At 32.9% G+C, this 12449-nt stretch overlaps 1 protein-coding gene across 2 annotated transcripts in view; it reads right to left on the bottom strand.

The window, feature by feature from the left end:
* LOC149799379 (X-ray radiation resistance-associated protein 1-like) overlaps window positions 1–12449 on the bottom strand; it is a 43621-nt gene that overhangs the window by 11540 nt on the left and 19632 nt on the right. The window contains exons 7-12 of one of the 2 annotated variants that reach the window (XM_089958712.1): window positions 11399–11691; window positions 8176–8360; window positions 5550–5701; window positions 3721–3781; window positions 2670–2936; window positions 1099–1258 (exon numbers count right to left, since the gene is read on the bottom strand). In XM_089958712.1, the coding sequence (XP_089814838.1) occupies window positions 1099–1258; window positions 2670–2936; window positions 3721–3781; window positions 5550–5701; window positions 8176–8360; window positions 11399–11691 (1118 nt within the window). The remainder of the gene's footprint in view (window positions 1–1098; window positions 1259–2669; window positions 2937–3720; window positions 3782–5549; window positions 5702–8175; window positions 8361–11398; window positions 11692–12449) is intronic. The other variant, XM_089958713.1, reaches the window with a different exon arrangement.

Here is a 12449-nt window from a genome sequence, read left to right as displayed (position 1 = left end):
GCAAAGCAGTGAGCATGCAGATCAGAGAACCAGACTAATCAACAGCAACATAAAGCAGTGATGTAATACACAAGGCTTTCATGTACACATGAAAGATTGTTGAAATCAGTTGGAATAATGTTAACGATCTCTCGCTGGTTGAGCAACTTTAAAATAAAGGTAATTTTTACATAAAAACCAATAACTTCATTTGAAAAAGCACTCTACTGACAATTATTTCCAATGTGATTTAAAAAGGTGTATTCAGCCATTAAACAGACAAGTTTGCTCCTCCCCTCAGTAGTATTCTCAACGTTCAGTAAGGATAGCATCATTTCATATTGTTATTGAGGTCCCTCGATAACTCATGCCCTTGCTTATATTGTGGTCTATGTTTTTGGACCCCAATGTGTGCGAGTTATCAATAGAGAGGTATATAAATGGTTTCAGGAGTTATATGGGTGTGAGTTATCGAGGGAGTTGTTTACAAAGATGACTACAAAGCTATTTTAGTCCAGATGTGATTCTACTTCAACAAGAAATTAAAAAGGTGCTTTAGACATTATGAGTAAAGATTGCAATATGTCCTCACTTTTAAGTCCAACTGCAAACTGCATAGACCTAGATCTGCCATTATGCCAGCAAAGCTGTGTCTGTGTGTTATTAGGATAATCAGTAGAACAAATAGAATACACACTGATCTGCTGGCACATTATTCAATGGCAGTTGTGGGTCTATGCAGTATGTAGCTGGATTAGACTTATATGTTGGCATATACTTTATCTCCATATTTTGGTATAGCACTAGGCTGTGGGAGGAGGGTGAGGGTCATGTTTCTTATTTTCTAAAGCTTAGGGACAAATACTTAAATGATTTTTGATCAGTTCTAAGTTTTGAAGCAAGAAGAAAAAGAATAATTATCTTTTCCTATGCCAAGCTATACAGTAACTGCACAAGTCTTTAAAATGATCCTTGTATACTCTCATCTTACTGAAATTAGATTCAAGACTGAAATATCTTTAAGATAACTGATCGATATGATCAAAACACACTGTTAATCAGCCATACTCTCTCTATAACCCACTGTAAAACTGTGCTCAGGTTCTGGCAGGCTGTTACCTTTGGGTGGTTGATAGGATGGATCATCCTCTACATCTAATAAAATTTCATATCCCTTGTATCGATCATCAACCTTCTTTTCTAGATTCTTCTCTAGTTCTGTCTTTTTCTTGCCCTTTTCTGATCTCTTCTGTTCTTCTTGTGATTCCTGATCCTCTACCTGACAATAAAATTGAAATTATTTAAATATCCAATCTAAATCATCAAAGTGGTCTACTGGTAAAAAAATCTTAACTAATTTACACCACACATTGTATTTTATAGCACACATCTTCAGCAGCATTTGACAGCTATCATCATCATCATCATCATCACAACCACCATCATCAGTTCCTCATCACTGATGTCATCATCATCATCATCATCATCATCATCATCATCATTTTTGCTTTAATAATTAGCATCATTATCCGAGATATAATTACATGAGTTTTGTTTTCAATGAAATCACAAGCATGTTAATTATAATTCTGGATTTTAATTTTTTTTTAGTTTTTTAACTATTTTGCATAATGTGATACTATATAACAAGTATATATTAAATTCATTATCATCATGATGCCATAATTATTCTTCTTATTGATATAATCTTAGTCATCATCATCATAATTATCATCATCATCATCATCTTTGGTCTCAACAATGTCGTCAATGTTATCATTATTACCAGTTTCTACACCACCTGCATTACAATTACAAGACAATATCTTTACTATGAAATTTACTGGCATCCTATCATTTCTCATAAAAATTAATACATTATTTATCTTTAAATAAAATATCCTAATATTTCACAACATCAAAAAAATATGAAGTCTACCATGTAATTCAAAACAAACTTTGACAAAAACAGTTTACTATAAATATATAATTATGCCATTTCTAAAAGTAGCTTAAATTGGAGAAAAAAATTCCTCATCTATGGAATCGGTCTTCGTTATCCACTTTTATGGCACTGTAATCTATCTATTTGAACAACTGTACTATCTGAGCAAGTGCATTTCCTCTTATGTTCTCAATCTTAACTGTCTAAGAAGAGATCATCATGTCAATATGAGATCACAACTTACATCAGTGGCTGCCCAAATATTTTGAAAAAATGGTGCATATAAAAATTCTGTTATGCTAACACCATCGATGGAATACATGCATTTGTTACACACAATTTATCACTTATTTAATTCTTAAATGCATACATTTAATCAGCAGTCCATATGTACATGTAGTGAAATTAGTGTCCTTTATTATTCCCCCTATCAGTTGATGTTGTACTCGAGGAAACTCAGCACATGCTTCCTAAAGCTACGTAAATGAGATGAATTCATTAAGATTTTGGTCTGCTTTTTAAATAATAAATGTGTTTATGAGTTGTTGTGGATTATAGCTCTTCAAAAGACTTATTCTGAAAGGCACTAAAGTCTTGTGAAACACATATATAACTTAAATTTCAAAATCAGTGCTATAAGAGAACTTGGACAAAAAATATTTACTGATAAGGGCTGAGCATCCATCTTTATTCCGCATCATTTTTTTTTTACAAAATAAAAAATGTAACATGACAACAAACTAACCTGAGTCATAAAGAAGGGATCAGTGGGTTGCTCACCAGGGCGTGGTGCACGGGATGGCTGCTCTGATTCCATTTCCTTCCGCTCTGGCTGACCAGAGGATGGTGAGATAGGTGGGAGGGGCTTGCTGTGAATGTCAAGATTGTTTACAATAACAGTTTTACTGCTGGTTGCTTCTCTTTGGGCAGAGGATGTCCTTGATGGTGGGCCTTCCAGCATTAATAATTGATCAACACTCAATTTAGGAATTTTTGGCACTACTGGGTCCACCTAATGAGAGAAGTGATACTGGATGAAAGAATACATTGCAGTAACTAAAAGTGTAAAAAAATTAAATGAACCATTATGTCACCATAAAAATAATTTAAAACTTTTCTACTAAGAGTACAGATAATGAGTTGATGTGCCTTCTGCCCTGCACACATTTTAAGTATTTCTTGACAAAACAAATGTATGAATAACTAGGAAAGCTATATGTGATTTACAATTCATATGTGAATTGGTTTCCATAAATCTGTCAAGAAACAAAAATAAAATCGGGTAATTGTAAATTGTTTCCCCTGTCAGCCAGCTTTATATGATTATATAAAAAAGTAGCAAAATATGTAGATTATTAAACTTGTACACTGTTAGACCAGATAATACTTATTTTGCACAATGTAATAAATAAATAAACAACCAATGTTTAATATACAACAGATTTGTTTGGCTTGCAGCTGATGGAACTGATTAATGATCACATCATGTACCAAAGTCTGCATACATGGGTTTGTTTTTTTGTACAATGTATCAGGTATTTCCATCTGTAAAGTTTAGTATGACTTTATTGGCAGATGGAGAAAAAAGATGTCCAAAATTTGAACATGCCAAATTTCTCTTACAATAAGGACCCAATGTATTGTACTTAACATTCTTGAATTAACCAAATAAATAGCAAATAAATAAAGCCACCTGAAGATCAGAAATCTCCTAAACCTTCCCTACATCAAAATTATATATGATATAACATGAACATAAAAATGGTCATGATGATTCTATAATTTGTTTTGCTTACATGTCTTGATTTCTTCTTTTGTACACGTAAATGATGTTTATTAACTTCAGGCTCTTTCTTCCTGCAAAACAAAGATTGTTAGTAAAAGACAGTAAAAATGAGCACTATTAATGAGTACATTTTATTTGTCTTAAGTATTAAATTTGCTGTAATTCATTTTTCACTTGAAGGGATTTCAATTCATCAATTCTTAAGAAAGGTGTCCCTTCTCTATTACCAAATATAGAATATGTAAGAAACTTTTATGGTGTTACTAAAATTAATTACAAAGTATAGATCAACTGGCTTCATGTTTCAATTATATGCCAAGCAAAGCAACTCAAACACATGTAAATGATTAGTCTGATAAAAGCTATCTCCCCTGGATATTGTACCACTAATGCTAATGAATGAAACTATAGTCTAGACTGCTTTTGAAGATAACATAAAAATAATATCTCAAAACTTATTTCAAATGTTAATATAAATTCTCATGTGATATTTAAAGAAAAGAAAAAGTATACAAATATTATAAAGATTATATATAGCAGAATGCTTATGAGATTAAAATAGACCATGAAAGCAATATCTATGGAGTTTTGTTCTTCCATCTGATCTTTTGTAAATTAGTATCACTTCAACCCTCCAAGCCATCAGTATTCTCATTATTTTGATTTAATCCTCCAAGCCATCAGTATTTTCAGTACTTTGATTCAGCTCTACAAGCCATCAGTATTCTCAATACCTTGAGTCAGCCCTGAAAGCCATTAGTATTCTCAGTACTTTGTTTTAACCCTGCAAGCCATCAGTATTCTCAGTACCTTGATTTAGACCTCCAAGCCATCAGTATTCTCAGTACCAAGCCATCAGTATTCTCCATACTTTGATTTAACCCTCCAATCCATCATTATTCTCATTACTTTGATTTAACCCTCCAAGCCATCAGTATTCTCAGTATTTTGATTTAACCCTCCAAGTCATCAGTATTCTCAGTACTTTGATTTAACCCTCCAAGCCATCAGTATTTTCAGTACTTTGAGTGAACCCTCCAAGCCATTAGTATTCTCAGTATTTTGAATTAACCCTCCAAGCCATCAGTATTCTCAGTATTTTGATTTAACCCTCCAAGCCATCAGTATTCTCAATACCTTGATTTAACCTTCCATGGCACCAGTATTCTCAGTACCTTGATTTAACCCTTCAAGCCATTAGTATTCTCAGCACCTTGATTTAATCCTGCATGCCACCAGTATTCTCAGTACCTTGATTTAACCCTCCTAGCCATCAGTATTCTCCGTACCTTGATTTAACTCTCCAAGCCATCAGTATTCTCAGTACTTTGATTCATCAAAGTCACATGGTGCAGAAAGAACAATACTTATCACTAGAAAAATCATGTAGAATCCTCTTTATTGACTGGAAAGAATACTACTGTGTATATATACTAATCATGATAGCAATAGTTTTCCCGTGAAAAAGAGAGGGTTTCACTCACTCAGAAGTCAACAAATGCATACATAATAAAACTGCAATGGAAAATAGATGAAGCTAAAACAAACAAAGAAGCAAGAGTACAGTATATACTCACCTACAAGTTAAGTTAAACTGCAAACAGCACAGACCCAGATTTACAACTGCATATTTTATTGGTAGATCTGGCTTTACATAGTTCATTTGGAGTAATCAGTAAAAGAGGCAGAATAGCCACAGTTCTGCTGAAACATCATGCAATTGTAGATTAGGGTCTATGTTGCTTGCAGTTGAACTTGACACAAAAGCAAATACATACAGGATAAGTGCACTGTGACATTATGTAATTTTGGTTTGAAGTCTTGTAAGAGATCACACACCTTGCTAACTTTATCCCTAGCCTGTCTCCAAGGAAACGCTTTAGTAGTGGTGGGTCACCACTATTTTCTGTTGTCAGTGGATTGTTATGAATCACCAGCTCCACCAACATTGGCCATGCTGCCACTGCCAGAAGTGCATCTTCATCCTCAATCTAGTCAAAGACATGAAAATATTGAATAAAGTAAATCCTATAAAAGCAATTTCAGCTTTTTCATGATGAGAACACATGAAGCATTACAAAACAATATCACAACGATCCAAAGGATGTTGTACCTAAATTGAAAGATACAGTCAACAAAGTCTCCATGTCTTAAATATGGAATTCTGTCATAATAAGAAGTAAAAATGTACAGGAAATTAAGAGACTGACTGAGGTACAGCATGCATATTGCTAATGGCTTATATATAAATAGCTGTTGAGAGAAAGCCTAATACACGGATCATGGGAAGGGTCGAGTTTCAAATCATTGTGAATTAAATTGCATAAGTACTGTTATTGCATACTGTGTACACATTTTCAAATTTTGAACAACATTGCAGTTTTACCTATGAATGGCACACACATACACTGGTACATAATTCATTTGCAGATCAGGACATGCCCTATTTTTTACTTTATTCAGATGATTATAAGTGAAACACTTAGATCAATCATGATACATTATGTGCTGCAGATCTTTGTCTACATTGTTGGCACTCATGCTTGTTTTAGTACCCCAAGAAATAAGGTACTATATTATTCTGATGTAGTATCTACCACAGGCATTGACTCAAAAAGAGCTGAATGAGACTCATAGATTTGAAAGCTAAGGGGTCACTAAGGGATCACTTTCCTTCTAATATGCTACTGCCAATGGGAGCCCTGGTCAAAGGCTACTAAGCACATCAAAGAGTAATATCACTGAAACAAGATACACGGAGGATATAGACATTTTGAGAGCAGACAAAAGGAAATATTTAAAGCATGTAGTGGAAACATTTTGCATTATTATTCATGATAATATGAAATGCTTCTACATGACTTGTGAAATAATTCCTATATCTGCTAAAAAGTCCATAGATTTTCTTTCTATTATATATTATTTAAGGCAAACACCTTCGATTTGGCATGGACTTGTTTCTCCATTCAGTATTAATGCAATTATTACAATGATACAAAAAATCCAAAGTTTTACCATAACTTTTCGACAGCAACTATGTTTACAAATTTAGATTGTACATGTTTCAAAATTCAGTATCTTGAAAAATTTAGGAAAGTCCTAATGTGGAGATAAAGATAATGTTATTTTGTTTAACACATTTCTTGTGCAAATTGATGCAGCAAACTCATTGATGAGGAGGAAGTACTATAACAATGTGACAGAAAACTCCAACGGGCTTCAGAGCATAACATCATTAAACAACATTTTAATGATTATGATTTTACTTGCAAGGGTTTTAGCTGCTTTGTTTATTCACTTCTGCCTTCAGATATTAATTTGTCTGATGGCAGGTTTGTTTTTCAGTAAGAGAAAGCTGTACCTTAATTTTGATTGTCACTTAATTTCGATTTTCAATTGACACCAATCAATGCCTGATTTCTCCATCATTTTCAGACATGATAATAATTTTGTGATATTTAATAGTTAAAATCACTACTTAAACACCTGTATGGGTGACAGAATATTGAATAGTTATAGGTCATGAAAGTTCAGTCACTTACAATCTGCATGATTCATGTGAAAACAAATCATAAAGGTTAATACTTTAAGCCTGCTTTTGTTGTTTGGGGTTCACTGGTATGCATTCTTGATGGCATCTTTTTAATGTTTACATAAACGTATACAGGAGGGTCATCAGTGACTTTGAATTTTCATCAAGGCATGCAACCTTGAACCAAACTTATTGCATAGTAACCATTGTATTCTTGAAAGTTATCAAGAAAGTTTGGATAAGGAACTTACCCAAAAACATAAATTACTGTGCCAAACCCATTTGTTTTTTAGCCACAATGACCATGATTATTTATCTTTTGACCCCCAAATCAACAGGTCTCATGTAGAACTAAATGCTACCATAAACCATAGTTCTTCTTTCAGTCACAGTGACCCTGACCTTTTACCTTTCAACCCCACAATCAAGGTTTGATCTCTACATCAAATGCAAGCAGTTTACACAGATGCACAAATGTCATTTGATGAAATGCACATCCAGTTATTGTGTTAAAATGAAACAGGGTGTGTGTGATCTGGATTTTTAATGCAGCTTTAACAATTTTCAGTGATATAACTATAATGTCTACAGTGTGGCAGTCTATAGTGATGTCTAGCACTGGGGCATCATGCCGCAGACATGTAGCATGATGTCCCACCCAGTCAGCTATCCTGACACCAGGCTGACCAGTCCTAACACTAACCTCTTAAAGCTGAGCATCTGTTAGTATCACTTTTTAAAAGTCATTGGTATGACTTGGCTGGGATTCGAACCTCAATGGTGGATGCTCTAACCACTAGGCCACCTGAGCAGTTAATGAAACAGGGAACAGATGGATGGATGAAGAAACATAAACATTATTATATGTTTGCTAAAGGCAGGTATGAAACACTTAATACCCACACAAATATAACATGTGTTAATCTGGAATACCTTGTTGTATGCAAGATTAATGTGCCGTAACTCTGGGAAGGGTAATATATTCTTGCTCTCATGTGCATCCTTACTTCCCTTAGATGGGTCTTTGTCAAGTGTTGAGTTATTAATTTTGGTGTCATTCATCTGTACTGATAATTCATCTAGATTTCCCATAAAGAGGTCCTCCTGGATTATATCAACTACAGAAGAAAGAAAACATAAAAGACAGTTTTATTGTATGAATGCACGAAAACGTCTCCTGTAATTTAACTTTTTTTAAATAAAATAAAAATTAATATATGAAACACTTTTGGAATACTAAGTGAATATTCATTTATTTTTTTTGGATAAAGGTCAGTAAGAAATTGCACACATGGGGATTTCTGTTGGCTGATTAGGAATTATGCCTGGGCTAGAGCTGTCAACTGTAATGAAGATATATAATTTAATCTCACCCGCCCCACCCTGATTCATACCAAGATATGCAAGATCCAGTATGAAAACCACATTATATGAAGTGAAAGATTTTGCTGAATGGGATTTGGTGGGCATTTTCAGGTATTAAACGTTACACCATGTCCAGTTTTGATACTAAAAAAATTCTGTATATTGTCCTAATTGTTGGAAATCATATACTAAGACAAATAAAGTGTGATAAAAAAAAGTCTGGATCATGAGTTATCTATATAGTAATTAACACAAAAATATGAATCATCATATATATATAGCACAGAGGAAATATGTATCATGATGCATATAGTACTGAGAAGTATGTATTATGATACATGTGGAATTGGGAACTCTGTATCCTGATACATGTATTATTTGAAACTATATCATGATACATTTAGTACTGGCAACTGTTTCATGATACATGTAGTCTGGAACTATGTGTAATGATACATATAGTATTTGGAACCATGTATCATGATATAATACAGTATTGGGAACAATCTCTTCTTATACATATAGTAATGTTAAATGTATGTCATAATACATAAATTATTTGGAACTATGTATCATGATATATACAGCACTGGGAACAAGTTCTTATACACACAGTAATGGGAACTATGTCATGATACATACAGTATTTGAAACTACCAGTTCTACAAGCTGTAAATCTGTTGCACTGATCCTTATATTAAGCTTTTCACTGTATTGTAATTGTAAATTTGTTGTACACATGTTCATACTAACTCAATATAAAAAAATTAAAATTGTATTGTATCCATGTTCTGATGTACCTACCTATTAAACATTTAATATATCCTTATTCATACTATAAACACATTTTACAGTATTTACCTGTTTACTAATTAAAAATTCATTGTATCCTTTTTCTTTCTATAAATACATTTTACAGTATTTACCTGTTTACTAATTAAAACATTAGTGTATTCTCTTTCTTATTACAAACACATTTTAAAGCATTTACTAATCACAAATTCAATTTACCCTTATTCATACTATAAACAAATTTTACTGTATTTACTAATTAAAAATTCATATCATCATTGCTACTAATAAAACCAGTTTTACTGTAAATACTAATTCTAAATTCACTGTATCCTTGTTTGTACTAATCCAGCTTAACTAATTGTACAATTCCTGCTTACCTAATTGTACTAATCCAGCTTAACTAAATTTATTAATTGTAAGTTCACTATTACTTTGTTCCAATCCAGTTTTATGACATGTTTTACTTGTAAATTCATTGTAACCTTGTTCATACTGAGTCAGACCCAGTTTAAATGTTTTTATTCTTGTACCATATTTGCCTTATATAGGGGCACACAATAAAATAATTAATTTTTTTCCTGTCTCAGAACTTATGGTGAAACTTCTTTTCACCTAGGTTATGTGTCCCAAGATTTAAGAAACAAAATAAATTTGTGTTGAATTTTGCGTTCTGCCCCTCCCATCTTGCAATAACATAAACAAAATGCTTATTTGATAATAAAATGAAAGAAACTAACTTTATTTTGTTATCATATATTCCTCTTTGTTCATCATGAACAATTTATTCAATAAAAAATATATCCACAAAATCTTTATAGTTTGTTTATACATCCAATACTGCAGTGTGTATCGCTTATGTCAGATAACACACTGGCATTGCTCATTGACCTGAATATAGAGAAATGAATCATGTTTCGTTGTACTCCAAAGCTTGCATATGTTATCAGACTGACAACTGGATTTTAAAAAATCAGAAACAAGAGTGAGAAGGAAATATCAACCGAGTTCTTGAGGCACCTGCCAATCACACATGACATGGTGTTAGGTGCAAAATAACCAAGACTGAATTATATCCAGGTTAACTATGTGACAGTATCTTACAAATGAAAATTATTATTTGAAATACATTTACAGTGAGTGCAAATGACAATATCTTCACTAGCATGGGTTACAAAAAGTATTATTAAAGCAAGTCATTGCTGTGTATACTATTTACCCTGCAAAGAGCAATGCCTGTTTACATTAGTTATGATACAGACGGCAAGCAAATAAAAGTCTGGGTTTTAATGTTTTTACTATTGTAAATTCATTGCAACCTTGTAAGTACTACCCAGGTTTCCTGTTTTTATTATTTTAAATTTACTGTAACCTTGTTAGTGCTAACCCAGTTTCATTGCTTTTTTATTGCACATTCATTGTAACCTTATCAAATCAGTCCCAGTTTTACAGTTTTTAGTTTTCACAAATTTGTTGCTGTTGGGAGACCAAGTTGTCTAAGGCACTCAGATTTACGGATTACTGACTCCTCACCTCTGTCCACGTGGGTTTGAGTCTCGGACTCTGCCAACATGGGTAAGTGAGAAAGCATTCCAGCAGCTTTCCTTGTGTCATTTGATCTTTCCATGGTTTTCCTGGGTTCTTCCTCCAAGTTATATACTGGCAACCATTTATAGCCCATCATGTGATGAAAAATGACATTAAACACACAAGCCATTGTATCCTTGCTCACATTAACCCAGTTTTATTGCATTTACTAATATTAAATTCATTATATCATTATTCATACAAACCTGGTTGAACTAAACATACTGTATCCAAGTTAGTACTAATCCAGATTTACTGTATTTACAAAATCTTTATGTGAATACAATGTTCTCAGTTAAAAAGATAAAAATACCCCACACACATAAAAATAAGTTGATTTTTATAGATGGGGGGGGGGGCGGGGCAGGGGGAAAAGCAACAGCAAACTCCATTTTTGTTTTGTTTTGAATACCTTTACCCTCAAATGATGGTTCTGGCTTTTCTGTAGCTTTTGATGTTGGAGGGGCAATTGGAGTGTTCTCTTTCTTTCCATCACTCTTTGATCCATCTGGTGTATCTTGTTGCTTTTCAGTAACACTGACATTATTCTTTTCTTTCCTTGCTGATTTTCTTGCTGAATTTTTGGCCGATCTTCGCAATCTTCGTTTTTCTCTTTCATCCTCATTTGTGAACATTCGACCCTCCAGGGATTGCAACATGGGGATAAGATAAATCTCATTTTTCTCAAGGTTTAGATGCTTTAAGCTGAAAAAAGGAATTTCTAATTTGAACAAACTACTAAAAGTGTAACTTAGATTTCTGCACAATATCAAACAAGAACAGTACTAATATCTAAAATCGTTTTATAAAATTTTTATGTCAACCTGTTTGAGTAGACTTCTCAAAGTAAAGTACACCTGTTCATAAAGGACATGATTAACAAATACCTTTCTTATTAAATAATGTCATTTTCATGGACAAAACAATATGTTTCATTGAGTGTATGAAGTATGTAATTGATAGAGTGAAAGTCTTGTATTCTTTGTTGTTAGTAAAAGCATTAATACCAAGATGCATACATATTTAACCAGTAATATTTGGCATGGAATTTGTTATGGATCTTTGGTATGGAATTGGTTATGGATGTTAAACATATATTTCCTTAATAATCATAATATTTTCTACACTGTGCATCCAGGTTGAAACTAATCAGTGTACACATGTTCAATTTAGTATTGATTAAAATAAATTTATATTATTTTGTTAACTGAAAGATTACTGAACAAGATGTAATATGCGTGAATATTTTCAACATTGTACAAACACATTTAGGTGAAATAAATGTGACACTCTTATGCAGGTTTTATTGCATTTTTCATCTGATTGGGGAAAAAATCTGATGTGAGGTAAGAACACACCCTTCCACATTCAAATGCCATATTAAGAATATGTCTCTGCCTTACAGCCTTGAATATATATATATATATTTTTAAGCCATATAAAAACATGTCTCTACCCTATGG

This window comes from Sinohyriopsis cumingii, chromosome 5, assembly GCF_028554795.1.
Source record: "Sinohyriopsis cumingii isolate HCF-2022 chromosome 5, ASM2855479v2, whole genome shotgun sequence".
NCBI classification, from domain to species: Eukaryota; Metazoa; Mollusca; class Bivalvia; order Unionida; family Unionidae; genus Sinohyriopsis; species Sinohyriopsis cumingii.
The sequence above is the reverse complement of the archived record's forward strand: the minus strand, read 5'-3'. Positions and strand labels throughout refer to the sequence as shown.